Below are 17,656 nucleotides of genomic sequence, written 5' to 3'. Positions count from 1 at the left end.
TGAGAACTGACTCCCAAATGTCTGCTCCCAACCCTACCCCACAGGGGATGGCACACCATGATTAGAGTGGCCCAAGTGTAAGCCAAACCCCGCTTGCTAGGACTGACAATATTACTAGAATACAATCATCCCCACCCTATCATGTTATGGGCAAACCGGATAGAATGCTGAAAATCCTATTCCCAGAACCAGACGCCCCCTGGAATCCGTGGTCCAGTCCTACAGAACAGTTCCGCCTTTGACCTATCAATCTGATAACTCTCAGGTCCAAACATTATCGGCCAGTTGATGGTCCTACCACAGTTCCCACTATTTAGTTTCGGATATAAACCCAATCCCAGCTATATCTTTTCCTATTTAACAGGTCCAATAAATTTTAGCAAGTGGAAAATTTCACAAAAATCAATCCAAATAAATTTATCATTCATATATGAGACTCTTGGACTCAAACCTTGGAACAAATGCTTGGGGTTCATGAGCCCCCTCACCACGTTAAGGTGGTCCCACATCGAGGGGGAATAAAAATGAAATAACAGTAGCTGGTAGACTGTCCTATACACCATTTACATGGGATGATAATAAGTTACCGTTATACCTACTCCTGGTCACTTCACCATTTGTAACAAGTAATGACTTTGCTGGTTTGTTGCACTTTTGTGGATTACAGGTAATATCTCTCTCTCTCTCTCTCTCTCTCTCTCTCTCTCTCTCTCAGAATAAAGAATTCATAAAAATACAGTAAATACTTGCACTCTGGTAAATATTACCAAATACCATCAATAATAAGAGATCACGTAAAACAATAAAAATAATGAAAGTTTCTGATATAAACTTCAACTTGCGATACAACGAGAATTGTGCTACCATATTTTTCCATCAAGAACAAGAAATCAACTCATATAATGTGTCACTTAATCTGAGGTTAAACGCTCCCATTGCGGTCAAAAGGTTGATTTACTTTGACGATGCCTTGGAACCTTTCAACATGATTATATATATATATATATATATATATATATATATATATATATATATATATATATTATATATATATAAATATATATTATGGGTATTGAATTATATATATATATATAATATATATATATTCATATTCATACATATTTTAAATATTAAATGTGTATGTGTTTGCAAAAGAGAGAGAGAGAGAGAGAGAGAGAGAGAGAGAGAGAGTCAAAATACAGTGAGGAGAAATACATAAAAGACTATTAACAATAGACAGTGGAATGTACAGAGGTTAATTTGAGTACAGTAATGACTTGCGGGTGAACGGGTGTGCGTAGATGTCGCTAATGGGCGCAGGGAAAGAGAGCGAAAGATTGGGACATCAGTTTACCATTATTTACAAGTTGTCTAATAAGAAGGTGATCCTTTTTCATCAAGTATTATTATTAAATTTAGTTTTTATTTAATTTGTTAAACCTAGTCTTGTGAGTTTCACTTGTCATGGACCTCCTCTTGAGTATAATAATTGTTTGTTTGTTATTAACGTTTGTGTTTACTTTTCAAGGAGGTTGTGTGTGTGGTCCCTCCCCTGTGGTTTAGTTCCTCATTGGACGGGTTGGTATCGTTCTCGGCTAGCACTCCGCTGGACCCGCGTTCGATTCTCTGACCGGCCAATGAAGAATTAGAGGAATTTATTTCTGGTTATAGAAATTCATTTCTCATTATAATGTGGTTCGGATTCCACAATAAGCTGTAGGTCCCGTTGCTAGGTAACCAATTGGTTATTAGCCACGTAAAATAAATCTAATCCTTTGGGCCAGCCCTAGGAGAGCTGTTAATCAGCTCAGTGGTCTGGTTAAACTAAGGTATACTTAACTTTTCCCCTGTGGTTTGGGGGGGGGGGGGATTGACTTCGTAGCTTCTGTTCGGAGAACAGATTGTTCTCTGGACCTTTTCCTATACGGAACATTTTTGCCTTGCTTTTTGGATGAGGAAAGTTACTGTGACTTGCTTCTTGGTGGTTGCAGCCTCTGGTGGTGAATTTCCCTTATCTTCAGAACTTGAGGATTTACATTGGATTACCGCTATCTTCAAATTAAAAGACGACCCTGATTTATCTATCTGGAGGTCCTTTCGGATTTACCGCACCACCTCTGGTTCAGTTATAAAGCCAGGGGGATCTCGCTATCCCATGATAAGGTTTTTATGCCTTTGCATTGTATTGATCATGGCTGTGGATTTTTTGTGACAGCATGTTTGGGCCGAGTTGGTTAATCACCTGTTATTCTACTCCAGAAGTGGAGGATACCCTTATTCTTCAAGGAGAATATTAATGTTTTATTTATTCAAGAAGCTAATAAGTGACAAGTTTATTTATAGGAAGTTTAGCATGCATTTGGTTAGGTTTTTCTTCCTTTGCGATTTCTTCCTCCTTTCTGGACCCCATAATTTTTAGTTTTGAGTGTTTAGTAACTGTCTTAATGTAAGCATAGGTGTATTTTGGGTGATTATTATTTGATTATTATTAAGTGTGATCGTGGATCATTTATTTCTTGTATTCAAGAGGTTCAAGTGAAATTTCTGTTTATTTTTGTATTAAATTTATGGTTTTTCGTGGTGTTTGTTTACTCCCCCCCCCCCTTGAATTCATCCTTGCACTTTGTATATTGAGTTTTGGTACAATTCCACCCTATAGTGAACTTCATATTGGTATTATATGGATACTTGGAGAGGTAATTTATAAGTGTTTTTGATAACGGTTAAAAGAGCCGTTACAATATACAACGACAAAAATGAACAGATGCCGGAGGTATATAAGAAACTCTTGATGCATATACCTGGAGATGCAACACGGGGCTAACGACCTCAACCCCAACCCCTTCGACGGAGAGGTTATATCGAAGGCGTAGGCTATATAGTTTGTGTAGATATTGGGTTACATTTTATTGGTCGCAGCTCCAACCACCTCTTCTCTAGGATGAACGATACATATGGAGAGAGAGAGAGAGAGAGAGAGAGAGAGAGAGTACGCATGTTATCAGACGTTACAAAAGTAATGGCTATCACAGTAACAGTAACATTACTCCTACCTAGAACTTTGAATTTAAAATAACATCTCACGCTGTTTAATATATAATGAATATTACACTATAATTAGAATCATAACAAACTATATCCACTCACCAACATACAAAGCCTATTTCATTCTTTTCTGTTCTCTCTCTCTCTCTCTCCCGAATCTTTTCCCCATATTCTATCCCACAAAAAAGTGATCGTTTCTGTCAAAGACTTGATCACAAAAATTAACTTAAACAATGGAAAAGAAGTTCAACTTAGTTACATGTGATTTACTTAAATCAGATCAAGCACCACTTCGTAATTGACCATTAAATGTTAACAGTGTCATAATAACTAGCCGTGGCTATTTAAGCATTTGCCTCTTGAATAAAAATATTGCACGGGTAAATTAGTATTATCATTATTAATTTGCACTCGCACATTTTTGGAACAGACAACTCGTACATATTAAAAAACCTCGCAAGCTATTACAGTTTATAATGGTCGTACGTAAAAAAAAAAAAAAAAAACTTTAAGATTGACTATGGCCCAATTATGCGCTACTGAAGGTCTCCGCTCTGACATTAATTCATTCATATTGCATCAAAGAACTCTGCTTTGCATATGTTTGTTGCCTGACTGGTGCGGTCGATTCTAATATTAAATCGTTATCCTCATCAAAGTACACGCTAGCGTCACCATTAGGTTTAGATGTCAATCCCAACCCGGTTATTTCGTTACTTCGAGGTCAACCTCAATGCGCTGGTTTCGTTAATTCTGTTTAACTAGAAGCTGCATGCTGACTGTCTGAGGCGTTCTGCTGTTACCATAGTGGCATGGAGAATAATATTATTATGTAAGCTGAATAGCTGAAAAATAGGAAGCCTTTTCGGAATCAAGATAATCATGGAAAAATTAATATTTCCACAGCGTATAAAAAAATATGAAAAGAAACATCTTCATAATTAAAAATGAGTAAGATATGAAATTAAATCATATGAAGTTAGACTGAGTTCACGCAGCCACACAAAAGTTTAGAAAATTTTATATTCTCTAAGTCATGTAACAGATATTTCATGATCTTGGAAACTCCCTGTAAGTATAAAGCCATAGGAAATTAAATCTCTAGTTATGATAAAAAAATTAATACAATGAGCTAATACGATAATAGAAAATTATTTCCTTATATTCATACACACACACACACACACACACACACACATTATATATATATATATATATATATATATATATATATATATATATATATATATATATATATATATATATATATATATATATATATATATATATATTGTGACAGAAGTGTCCAGTGTCTGTTCTTCAAATCAAACCTGATATCTAAGTGCTTGTCCCGGAGTCTAAGGCACCATTTATATATGGGGAAATGGTCCAGTCTAGTGCACCATTTATATATGGTGACCCTGGAGTGTCCAGTGTCTGTTCTTTAAATCAAACCTGGTATCTAAGTGCTTGATATTTGATTACCAAACTTACCAATTATTCAACAATTATAGTTACCTCACAAAAAGCCAGACACCTGAACCCTCATCACACATAAAAGACGACTGATTTCTCTAAAGGCAACAGTGATCCCTTATAAAACTTATCAATCATGAAAGAAAGCAGATAAAGTTCGTTAAACAGGTGTGAGGTAAAATCTAAGGGCATCACTCCATTAACATTATAAAGTTCAAGTATTTCTATTTATTTCATTTCCCTGGTTCGAGCTCACTTCAATGACTTGAAGGAAAACATCTCACTTACCACTCTATCCCTAATTCAAATAAAAATTACTGGTGGGTCAATGAATGAAACTCTGATATAATATTTTAAATACAAAAATTTATTTCTAAATTCAAAGATTATACATGACATTTAACAGTCTCAGGGAAATCTATTATTACTCGAAACAAAACAAAATTGGATTAAATCTGAATTAATCATCAGTCAAAATTAAATCAGAAATTAATTTATTAATTCATCAAAATTTATTCAAGAAAGATTTAAATTGTTAAATAACAAAACTTGATTGAAAGGAAATATATTGTAAGTAAATTAATTCCCACGTATTAAACAAAATAAGGCAAATAAATCAATCATATAAAAATGTGGATACAAAAGACACAGAAATATACTCTGCAAAAGATTAAATATCAAAAAATGTAAAGCAAAAATTAAGGCAATAGCAAACACATCACATATATGCATAAAGGAAAAATTCTTCAAAAGATAAAGCATAAAACATATAACACGAAAAAATATTAAAAATGTGAAAAGGTATCTTTACATATAACCACTGCAGATATTATTTTCAGTGCACTGAAACCCAATAACTATATATTACAATACCTTGGTACCAAATGCTTCGTGTCTTTAACCAGGCGCCGTTACACACACACACTTAATAAAATACACTGTTCAGATAACTCAGACACATTTACTAAGGAATTAAACAGTTAAAGAATATGAGTGACCATCGTCTATCTAAATATCAATTACGTTAAAACAGGACATTCGTAAAATCCCGAGAGCGAGCGAGCAGAGAGAGAGAGAGAGAGAGACGGCGGAGCGGAAAACGCAGCTCCTTTCCACAACGCTTTTGGTCTCTGAGTGTGGGCCCCTTTGTATGGGCGTCTATCTACGTGGTAGGTCTAACCACAGTGTTTTGATCGAGTCCCAATGGAATGCATTACTTCAGCAGTTTTGAAAATACACGAACAACGACTGTCCTGTCCCTTCTCTCTCTACACACCTACCCTGCTCTCTCAGCTCAACGCATACGTCGTCCTCTCAAACCATATAGCGTTTAACCACTAACTTTACGCTAACTCTTTTACGGCATACGCGTATCTGAAACAAAATCATACAGTACACAACAACACACAAATACACACGGGGAGATTACTGCATTATGAAAACCACAGCATAAGACTCCTCCCCCAAGAAGATTGGTTATCCCGGGGTTGAATCCAACGATTCACAACGGGATAAGTAATCAGCAACCACATTGTTCTTACCCGAGATATGCTGTACCTTAATATTATAGGGTTGCAAGCACAGAGACCACCGAGTGAGTCTCTGGTTGTGATTCTTGATCCGCTGTAAAAACATGAGCGGATTGTGATCAGACAGCACTAAAATCTCTTCATTCCTAGGTCTGTTCACATACACTTCAAACTTTTTCAATGCTGTGATTAAGGCTAGAGTTTCTTTTTCTATTGTGGAATACACTTTCTGATGTTTTTCAGTTTCGAAGACATGAAACATACGGGATGGAAAAGTTCACTTTCATCTTCTTGAAGCAGTACAGCTCCAATTCCATCAACTTGTATCACAAATTTCTTATTGAAGTCTGGAGCCCGAAGAACTGGTCTTGAAGTTAAAATGGCTTTTACCTTCTCAAAGGATTCTTGACATTCTGTAGTCTAAACAAACTTAGCTTTGGGACTAGTTAAGTCTGTTAAGGGGGCTACTACAGCTGAGAAATTCGGGCAGAAACGCCGATAGAATCCTGCCATGCCCAAAAATCTCTGTAACTGTTTTCTAGTAGTAGGTGGGGTAGCCTTATGGATACCCTCTACATTAGCGTTTACTGGAGCGAGAAGGCCTTTCCCAACTTCAAACCCAAGATACTGCACAGTTGCCTTCCCGAACTCACTCTTCTCTAGGTTGACTGTTAGTCCTGCTTCCCTTAGTTTCTTGAAAACTTTCCTCAGGATCTTCAGATGTTCTTCCCATGTTGTAGAGTAAATGACTATGTCATCCAGATATACACCTACTCCTTCTATGGATCCTAGCAGTTGATCCATCACTCATTGAAACGTTGCAGGTGCATTCATCAGACCAAATGGCAGAACAGTATACTGATACAGTCCAAAAGGAGTAATAAAAGCTGACAGCAATTTAGCACTCTCATCTAAGGGAATTTGATAGTATCCCTTCAACAAGTCTATCTTGGAGACAAACTTGGCTTGTCCAACATTATCAAGTAACTGATCTATAAGAGGCAAGGGATAATTGTCAGCCACACTGATAGAATTCAGTTTCCTATAATCAGTACACATCCTAAATGAGCCATCAGGTTTCTTCACTAACACACATGGAGAACTGTAGTGACTTGAACTGGGTTCTGCTAATCCATGCTGTAACAAATATTCAACTTCTTTCTTCAAAACATCTCGATGATAAGGTGATAGGCGATAAGCTCTCTGTTTGAATGGTCTGCCATCTTCTTGGATCTTGATCTCATGCTTGATCAGATCAGTACACCGAGGTACATCTGCAAATAGTTCTGTGAAGCTTCTAATCACTTTCTGCACAACTCACCACCTTGCTCAACACTCAAATGTTTCAGTTTATCCTCCAAATTTTCCAAAATTGAAGAATTATTCATCTTGCTTTCAGCTCCCAATTCATATCCATCGTCGTCTTCTGTAGTTGAAGTTGTCTGGGTTATTGACACAGTTTCCATTTTGGTTTCTGAGAAGTAAGGTTTTAAGAGGTTTACATGTATCTTCCTTTTTCGTCTTCGTCTTTCTGGTGTTTCAATTACATAAGTTCTATCACTTAACCTCTCAATTATCTTGTAAGGACCTTGAAACTTGTTGGAAAGGGGAAATCTCTTGACAGGTAAAAACACTAACACTTGTTGACCAACACTAAAACTTCTTAGCTTAGTCTTCTTATCATATCTCCTTTTCATTTTCTCTTGACTCAGTTTCAGATTTTCTAAAGAGAATTTTCTAATCTCTTCCAATCTTTTCCTCAAGTTCTTTACATACTCTCCTTGGATTTCCACTTGATTTTCTTCCCAATTTTCTGCAAGAATTTTCAACGGTCCTCTCACTTCTACCAAAAATCATCTCGTTAGGTGAACAACCCATGCTTTCTTGATAAGCATTCCTAATTTCAAATAACATCAATTGTACACCAACATCCCAGTCTCTGCCTGACTCAGAACAATACTTAGTCAGCATACTTTTCAATGTCTGGTGAAACCTTTCCAAGGCTCCTTGAGTCTCTGGGTGATATGCAGTGGACAACTGTTGTTTCACTCCTAACAAGTTCATCACATCCCGAAACAGTTTGGAAGTAAAATTGGTTCCTCTATCACTTTGTACAATTTCAGGTATCCCAAACTTTGAGAAAAACTCCACTAGTTTCTCAGCAACTATCTTGGCAGATATGTTTCTAACAGGGATTGCCTCAGGATATCTTGTCACAGGACACAGCAATGTTAACAGATACTCATGACCCTTCTTCGTCTTCGGCAGTGGTCCAACCATATCTATAATCACCTTGCTGAAGGGTTCTCCTCTAACTTCTATAGGTTGTAGGGGGCCTTTCTGAATGGTTTCATTTGGCTTTCCAGCTATCTGGCAGGTATGACACTCCCGACAGAACTTGCTAACATCTTTGTGAAGTCCAGGCCAGAAAAAATATTTCATGGTCTTCTCCACAGTCTTCCTGATTCCCAGATGTCCAGACTCATGAGCTACTGCTACTACTTGCTTCCTCAATGGACGTGGGATCAAAATTTGATGATATTCACCCCATTCAGCATCTCCTGGTATATCTGCAGGTCTATGCTTTCTCATCAGCATACCTTCCTTCAGATAATAACAGGTAGGAGTTTGTTGCATCTCTTCTTGATCAACAACTCTGAAAAACAGCTCAGCTAAGAATACATCCTTTTCTGTAGGTCCATTAGCTTCTCCTGGTCACCTGACCAACTTCAAGGGTTGAGCTCTCAGTATCTGCTAACTCAGCTACTGTAGTTTCACTGTTATCCTCAGGAACATCTTGACTACTCAGAGTCTCTTCAGGGACGACAGCTTCTTCTTGGGAAACCTCTTCTTGGTCAACACTAGGGGAAACATCATTTCCCTGGAACAGCTCTTCCAACCTCAAAGATCCTTCTTGAGTGGGTAAATCCTCAGTCTCTTCAATTACAGGCATAGTCCTCTTCATACTCCTAGTAGTCACACAGCTAGGAAACAGGTGGGGTTATTCTTCTCCAAATCTACGTAGGACTAATCCTCAATGGTTTATCTGTCACTATAGGACAAGGAACAAATGGCACACTACCAACTTCATTCCCTAACAGAACATGTACACCTTCAACAGCCAGTGAGTCCTTTACAGCAAAATCAACATCTCCTGTCACTAATTCACACGACAGGTGTAAGCGGCATATAGGAGTTACCTCTTCTCCTCCTATACCCTTCAAAATAACAGAATCTCCTGTAAGATTCTCCTCCAACTGGGAGTGAGCACCACAGACTACCACACTATGGTTGCTCCCTGTATCACGTAACACCTTGACTGGTACCTGCACACTTCCTCCTGGAGTTGTCAGCATACCCTCATAGATATATGGCTTAAAAGCCTCCAAACTGCTCAGCCACTCACTGCTTGAAGTTACATTTCCACTGGTTGCTAAACATTCAGCTTGTTTAGTCTCAGTCTTCACTGGAGCTTGACTCCTCCCCACATTGTTCTTTGTAGTCTGTTTCACCTGGTCATTTCTTACTACTTGACCAACTGGTTTGGACTGCCAATGTGTCTGATGACACTCCCAACTGAAGTGTCCCGCTCTTCCACACTTGTAGCAGACAACATTAGACTTCTGTAATTGCCTGGCAACATTATTATATGAGGATTTTACATTAGCTTGCTGAGGGATATTACCCTGAAATGACTTGGTATTGCCACTTGTAGGATTCCCATTAAATCTGCTCCTGAAATTTGGATGAGACCTAAAACCTGTGCGTTGATTCTGGTACTTGACATTATAGCTCCTTCTGCTGCTTATAATGTTGTAGTCCTCACTGAGTGTACCAGCTTTGTCAAGTTTATTCACCTCTCTCTCTCTCAGATAGGCTCTTATGTGTTCAGGAATTCCCCTAAGATATTGTTCAAGGACAAATAATTCTTCAAGATCTTCAAATGTTTTAACTTTAGCAGCCTCCAACCATCGTTTAAAACATCTTCTTACTTTGTAGGCATAATCCAAGAAAGTTATCTGGTCATCCTTTCTCAAAGATCTGAATCTTTCATTATAATATTCAGTGGTCATCTGGTAAACTTGTAGCACATTGTGTTTAAGTACCTTGTACTCTTTACACTGATCAGCTGATAAGGCTAAATAGGCACTTCGTCCTTTACCAATGAGAACACTCTGCAACAAGACTGACCATTTATCCTCTGGCCATCCCATTCCTGCAGCCACTTTTTCAAAGTGATCAAAAAACTCATCTGGAGCTTCTTCTGTAAACTTTGGAATTAACTTCTGCACTCTTACTACATCAAATACGGGATCTGAATCACCTTGAGTAGGATTAGAAGGTGTTACGGGCAATTCAGCTGTAGCTTTCAACCTTTCCATCTCTCTCTTGTGTCTAGCTATTTCTCTTAATTCTTCAGCAGCTTTCTCTTCTTCTCTTTCTTTTCTTTCTCGTTTTTCTCTGTCTTCTTTTTCTCTTTCTGCCTGCATTTTCAGCTTAATCAAATTTCCTTCTGCTTCTAGACGTCTAAGCTCTGCTTCTGCATCACTTTTCTCTTTCTTTTGCCCATGTTTATCTATAAGTTCTGCCTCAGCTGCGTTCAACAACTCTTGAGCTTCTCCGAGCTCTTCATCTATTTTACCAGAGTCCATCAATGCTTGGATCGCAGGGATTTTATTTGTGCCTTTACCATGTTGGCAGACACCTGACCACCACATGCTACTGCTATCTCACTCCACTGTGCTTTAGTCAGAGTGATTTCAGATAACTCTTGGATGGAGGGGTTTGCTAAAAACTCCTGAACGTCGAATACAGCCATTTTTTCAGTTACTGAATTAACAATTCAATATGACAACAATTCAATACAATAAATTGCAAAAAACAATTATATGGTCACTCTTCCAAAATGCAAAGAACAATTACATGGTCACTCTCCTCACAAAATAAAAGAACCATATGGTCACTCTCCTAATAAAATATGTCCCTAACACCACCAGTATACACCAGAGTGATATTTGTGATCTGTTTTTCCCGGGTCTGGGCACCACTTATATATGTGACGAAGTGTCCAGTGTCTGTTCTTCAAATCAAACCTGATATCTAAGTGCTTGTCCCGGAGTCTAAGGCACCATTTATATATGGGGGAAATGGTCCAGTCTAGTGCACCATTTATATATGGTGATCCCGGAGTGTCCAGTGTCTGTTCTTTAAATCAAACCTGGTATCTAAGTGCTTGATATTTGATTACCAAACTTACCAATTATTCAACAATTATAGTTACCTCACAAAAGCCAGACACCTGAACCCTCATCACACATAAAAGACGACCGATTTCTCTAAAGGCAACAGTGATCCCTTATAAAACTTATCAATCATGAAAGAAAGCAGATAAAGTTCGTTAAACAGGTGTGAGGTAAAATCTAAGGGCATCACTCCATTAACATTATAAAGTTCAAGTATTTCTATTTATTTCATTTCCCTGGTTCGAGCTCACTTCAATGACTTGAAGGAAAACATCTCACTTACCACTCTATCCCTAATTCAAATAAAAATTACTGGTGGGTCAATGAATGAAACTCTGATATAATATTTTAAATACAAAAATTTATTTCTAAATTCAAAGATTATACATGACATTTAACAGTCTCAGGGAAATCTATTATTACTCGAAACAAAACAAAATTGGATTAAATCTGAATTAATCATCAGTCAAAATTAAATCAGAAATTAATTTATTAATTCATCAAAATTTATTCAAGAAAGATTTAAATTGTTAAACAACAAAACTTGATTGAAAGGAAATATATTGTAAGTAAATTAATTCCCACGTATTAAACAAAATAAGGCAAATAAATCAATCATATAAAAATGTGGATACAAAAGACACAGAAATATACTCTGCAAAAGATTAAATATCAAAAAATGTAAAGCAAAAATTCAGGCAATAGCAAACACATCACATATATGCATAAAGGAAAAATTCTTCAAAAGATAAAGCATAAAACATATAACACGAAAAAATATTAAAAATGTGAAAAGGTATCTTTACATATAACCACTGCAGATATTATTTTCAGTGCACTGAAACCCAATAACTATATATTACAATACCTTGGTACCAAATGCTTCGTGTCTTTAACCAGGCGCCGTTACACACACACACACTTAACCCTGGACAGATAGCCTTGTGCCATTTTAGACACACGCAGGTTGCGCAAAACCCATTTTTTCGTTGTGCGCAGCGTCCCCTTCAAGTAGGTGGACTCATTTTTCTGGAATAGCTAGTCTTTGTCGAGCTGACATGGAGAGTAGACGTGCCGCACTTGAAGTCCGCCAAGAACACAGTATTTTCGGCGCCGAAAGTTTCTTTTGTGTATATTTCAGCACTACCTTACCTTGTACGTAAGTAAAAGTGATTTTCAATACTTTTGTAAAATTTATTGCTGCATCATTGTTATTTGGACTATAGTGATAATTTTCGGTGGAAATATTAACGGATGGTTGCTCTACATAGACCAACTGCCATTTTGGAGATTGCTCATGGCCAAGATGGTTTTTTTGGTACTTTTCTAATTTTCCATTTTTTCATGTTTGCAGGTTTCGCCATGTCGAGAAGAAATTTCGTGAAGGAGGAGGACTACAATAAGCTGCTTTTTTCTGAGGATGACACCAGTGATGTGGAGGACCCTCTGAGATTGTTATCGAAGCAGACAGGGTGTTTGATGACCTGCACGACGCCCACACGTGGGAGGATGAGGAAGCAGAAGAAGTCACTCATGAAGACTTGGAAGACGAGTTGGAATGCCTCGCACCCCAGGAGGACGAGCCTTCTACGTCGAGGGCTGCAACAGCTTTTGCCCTTCCCCTTAGCCCCTCTGAGTTACGAAGCAGGAAGAGGAGGAGAGGACCACTACATCCTGCAGCTGGTGAAGCCCTCAAGAAGTTACCACAAGACATATACAGAGGAAGGGACAAAACAGTGTGGCACTCAGAGCCAAACCCTGCCATGCCATCTATTTCAAGGAGTGACAACATTGAGGAGGGTGCTCCTACTACAAACACACTAACTGCTAAGACACCCTTGGAGGTGTTTTCGTTGTTCATGAACGACCCCTTGCTGGCAGAAGTGTGTATGCATACAGGTGACAAAATCACGTCCTTGCGTGATAAAGTGAAACGCCAAAACAACCCCACCTTCAAAGACCTCCAACTCATGGAACTGAAGGCACTACTTGGTGTGCTTATCATGGCAGGGGCACGCAAGGACAACCACCTCACTACAGAAGAGATGTTCTCCCAGCATTAGGATGCCCCTTCTACAGGAGTGCCATGAGATTGAGCGGCGCTTTGCATTCCTCATGAGGTCCTTACGGTTTGATAATGCTGGCACAAGGACAGACCGTCTGAAGACGGACAAGTTCGCCCATATCAGGAAGTTTGGAATACTGTCATCCGGCACTGCATAGGCAACTACTCTCCAGGGCCTCATCTTACTGTAGATGAACAACTGCTAGCCTTCAGGGGACGTTGCAGCTTCCGCATGTTTATTCCAAACAAACCAGCAAAGTAAGTAAATGTTTTCTTCTGTGAATATTTGTAAATATTTTGTATCATTAATTATCATTATCAGTAATACTTTTTTGTTTTACAATTTTTCAACATTTCTGTTATTTCATTATAACAAATCTTTCAAGTTTTGATTTATAACTAATGTTAGTTTTCTTCTTTCCTCTTTAGGTATGGTATCAAATTGGTCATGGCTTGCGATGCAGAAACACATTATATGTGCAATTCAATCCCCTACTGTGGCAAGACCACTGGTGCTGACAGGGTCATATCGCTGGGGGAGTTTTTTACTACAGAGTTGGTCAAGCCCTTCAGGACGTCGGGGCGTGTTGTTACCACCGACAACTGGTTTACATCCCTGCCCTTAGCAAAGAGCCTGCAGAAATATGGGATGCACTTGGTAGGCACTATTCGTCCTAAACCCTACATGCCTCTGGAATTGCTAACATTTCCAATGGAGTTGGGACAGTCGGTTGCTGTCTACAACTATGAAGATAAAGCAACCCTGATGTGCCAACGTGTGAAGTCAACCAAGAGGATGCAGATTTTATCCACAGTCCACCATCAACCCACACTTGTGGAACGTCAGAAGACGCACATCCACATGTACTATAATGCAACCAAGGGAGGGGTCGACACTTTCGACCAGCTGTGTGCTGCCATGACCTGCAGCAGGAAGACCCGTAGGTGGCCCTTGTGTGTCTTCTTTGGCCTACTCAACATCGTGGTCAATAACGCCTTCATAATATATCAGCACCGACCAGAAAATGCCAAAGTTTCCCGAAGAAAATTTGCTATGGATTTGGCACTTGAACTTTGTCGTCCCTGGGCATTCAACCGCCTGCAGCAGAAGAGATATCTTCCAAGGGATGTCTCATCCCTGATTTGTTCTGTGTTTGAGGTGGAAGACATCACCGTTGCCGCAAATGAAGGCCAGGGACGCTCTGAAAAGCGGCAGAGATGCCATCTTTGCCCTTCCTCCTCTAATGCGAGATCAAAAATTTTGTGTAGCAACTGCAGGAAGACAACCTGTGCCCACCACCTGAAGTACACCTGTGAAAAGTGCTCCAATTCCTGGTAAGTGTTCCCAAATTATTATTATTATTGTCTATTGTTTATTTTTTATTATATATTACATTTAAAAACATTTAACATAAAAAAATAAAAAACCTTTTAAGCCATGTCATACTCATTTTTACATGAAAACTATTTTGGCACTGGATGGCAGTGTGGTGCCATCCAAATGTACCTGTTTTGACCCATTTATAGCTTTCAAATTATTTTATTTTATTTTTCCCATGATTTTAGATGCTTGCAGAATACTTATAAAAAATTTCATCCAAATCCATAAAGATTTAGTGGTAGAAAAAAAATATTTTTTTATGCAAAGTTTTCTCTTGATTAAAAAAAAAAAAAAAATGTACATATATTTCTCCTCTTTCCAGATTTTGCAGTTTTTGAGCTATCACAGCCTGACTAGTCTCAAAATGGTGCTCAACCCTTCGTATTTCAAGCCTGCCTCGTATTTCTCAAGAATTCTGAACCTCAGGATACTCTTTTGTAGTATAAATGTATGTAATTTAATTTTGATACTTATTGTCAGATTTTGAATAAATAGGGTATTGTTTTTATTACTAGAGTTTTTTTCTCCTACACCAGTAGAAAGAAGAATACTTGCTCAGTAGTTTAAAAAAAAAAAAAAAATTGGTCCCATACGACCCGAGTAGTCGACGGCCAAAGTTCGTGTGTCTAAAAGTACACTACCCTACCTGTCGTGTGACAGGTTTCTGAGGCTACCTGTCCAGGGTTAATAAAATACACTGTTCAGATAACTCAGACACATTTACTAAGGAATTAAACAGTTAAAGAATATGAGTGACCATCGTCTATCTAAATATCAATTACGTTAAAACAGGACATTCGTAAAATCCCGAGAGCGAGCGAGCGAGCGAGCGAGCGAGAGAGAGAGAGAGACGCGGAGCGGAAAAACGCAGCTCCTTTCCACAACGCTTTTTGGTCTCTGAGTGTGGGCCCCTTTGTATGGGCGTCTATCTACGTGGTAGGTCTAACCACAGTGTTTTGATCGAGTCCCAATGGAATGCATTACTTCAGCAGTTTTGAAAATACACGAACAACGACTGTCCTGTCCCTTCTCTCTCTACACACCTACCGTGCTCTCTCAGCTCAACGCATACGTCGTCCTCTCAAACCATATAGCGTTTAACCACTAACTTTACGCTAACTCTTTTACGGCATACGCGTATCTGAAACAAAATCATACAGTACACAACAACACACAAATACACACGGGGAGATTACTGCATTATGAAAACCACAGCATAAGAATATATATATATATATATATATATATATATATATATATATATATATATATATATATATATATATATATATATATATATACTTCAAGTCCAAAACTATAATCACGAATCTAATATATACAGTGTACTGATATATATATATATATTTATATATATATATTTATATATATATATATATATATATATATATATATATATATATATATATATATATATGTATGTATGTGGGAGTGTGTCTCTGTACGTATATAATTTTAATTCAACACTGCACTTGAATCTATTAGCGTTAAAGCTAATCAACGCTCTCCAGACTTAAAGTCATCAATCCCCCTACAGAAAATGACACTACATTCACTATAAAGGGAATAAACATTGGTGAAATGATATGACCCAATCTTTCACACATGAAGACTTAAAAAAAATTTTTTTCCTCTCGTGGAAATATACTCTTCATTTAGGAAAATAATAAAAAAGGATAAGAAGAATCTTCCACTTAAAGTCATCCTGATCTCTAAGCGATGAAGATAAAGGCACTTTAAGGTAACTGGCCAGATAATGGCTTTCGGATAGGATCAAAGGTAAAATCTGGGGGCAGAATAGAAAGTCACAAGTAAGAAGAGGAGGAGGAGGAGGAGGAGGAGGAGAGATTTTGTTGTACTAGTACGATAAAGATTCAGATAATATTCCTTAACGATATTAAGAAGAATCTTATACCCTCTAATGAGCATCATTGCGGTGAATCCTATGATCTGTAAGTGATAGCAGCTATTAGGAATCGAAGTTGAGGTGAGCGATAAATTGCACTCTCCTTTTCGCCCTTCCGCGAGAAATATGCAATCATCGTGAAAATTTAATGCAAGTGAAAATAATAAGAGTTGCAGATGTACTTATGCAAAAGAAGTATCAATACAATCTTGAATATACCACTCCTTTATAGGCACATTATAATTTGCTAACAGAAAATATCAAACCTTTACCAGGATTTCAAAGTTCACACCTGGTAAATCAAAGTTCACACATCAAACTCAATATTCAAAATTTACTCGTACTCAAACTGTTCAATCCATTTTATCAGACATGATGATTTAGTAAAAACAACAATAACATTTAAATACGTAATGCATCACACTGAAAAATTAATGACACTTTGATTTTAGCGGAAACTTTCTTTGTAACCTATCTCTGACATTACGAAGAAGCTAAACTATTCCCTCTATTTTACCCATGTAAAAATGCAAAACTTGCATTTAGAATAATACAGCCAATAATATGCGTGTTTAACAATACTCTAACAACTTGGCGGGAAGCGATTTTAGTCCACTGGATTATTCATCCCTACAAAACTATGAACACAACCAACGGAATTTTTTATAACTAAAAATGACTGAAAGAAATGTAGTAATTTTATTTTTCTTCACTGCTAACTCAATATAATTTAACTATGGTGCATGAGCTTGTATTAGTAGTTGCAGTAACTTTATTTTCAACATCACAATCAGTACAAACAAACAAACACACACACACACACACACACACACATACACTCTCATTATTGCTTCACCCAGTTGGCATTTCCAACAGCTGCGTTATGTGCAAAACATCTTTTTCTTTCCCTCATTTTTAAACTAGCTACGTAGTTGCGTCTGAAGTGATACCCTTTCGCCCAACCGACATCCCGAACCTCTTCAAATTTCTTTA

At 37.7% G+C, this 17,656-nt stretch overlaps 2 protein-coding genes across 3 annotated transcripts in view; one reads left to right on the top strand and one right to left on the bottom strand.

Annotated features, from left to right (window-relative positions):
• LOC136843230 (alkylglycerol monooxygenase-like) overlaps positions 1 to 17,656 on the bottom strand; it is a 790,153-nt gene that overhangs the window by 322,861 nt on the left and 449,636 nt on the right. Inside the window, exon 1 of one of the 2 annotated variants that reach the window (XM_067111314.1) lies at positions 5,395 to 5,579. The exons of the other annotated variant lie outside the window; for it this stretch is intronic. The gene's annotated coding sequence lies outside the window, so the exon portion shown is untranslated. Of the gene's footprint in view, positions 1 to 5,394; positions 5,580 to 17,656 lie in introns of those variants that run through there. 2 annotated transcript variants of the gene reach the window in all.
• LOC136843229 (piggyBac transposable element-derived protein 4-like) lies at positions 13,342 to 15,247 on the top strand. Its single transcript, XM_067111311.1, has 3 exons — positions 13,342 to 13,616; positions 13,788 to 14,693; positions 15,062 to 15,247. Coding segments are annotated over exons 1-3 (933 nt in total). The 5' UTR covers positions 13,342 to 13,590; the 3' UTR covers positions 15,063 to 15,247.

The sequence above is a fragment of the Macrobrachium rosenbergii genome, chromosome 11 (assembly GCF_040412425.1).
Source record: "Macrobrachium rosenbergii isolate ZJJX-2024 chromosome 11, ASM4041242v1, whole genome shotgun sequence".
NCBI lineage: Eukaryota > Metazoa > Arthropoda > Malacostraca > Decapoda > Palaemonidae > Macrobrachium > Macrobrachium rosenbergii.
This window is presented reverse-complemented; position numbering and strand designations above follow the sequence as displayed.

Coding starts and splice junctions, on each gene's coding strand:
- LOC136843229 (XM_067111311.1), top strand. CDS start 13,591: ATGTTTATTCCAAACAAACCAGCAAA. Junction 13,617..13,787: donor ATTCCAAACAAACCAGCAAA/GTAAGTAAATGT, acceptor TTTCCTCTTTAG/GTATGGTATCAAATTGGTCA.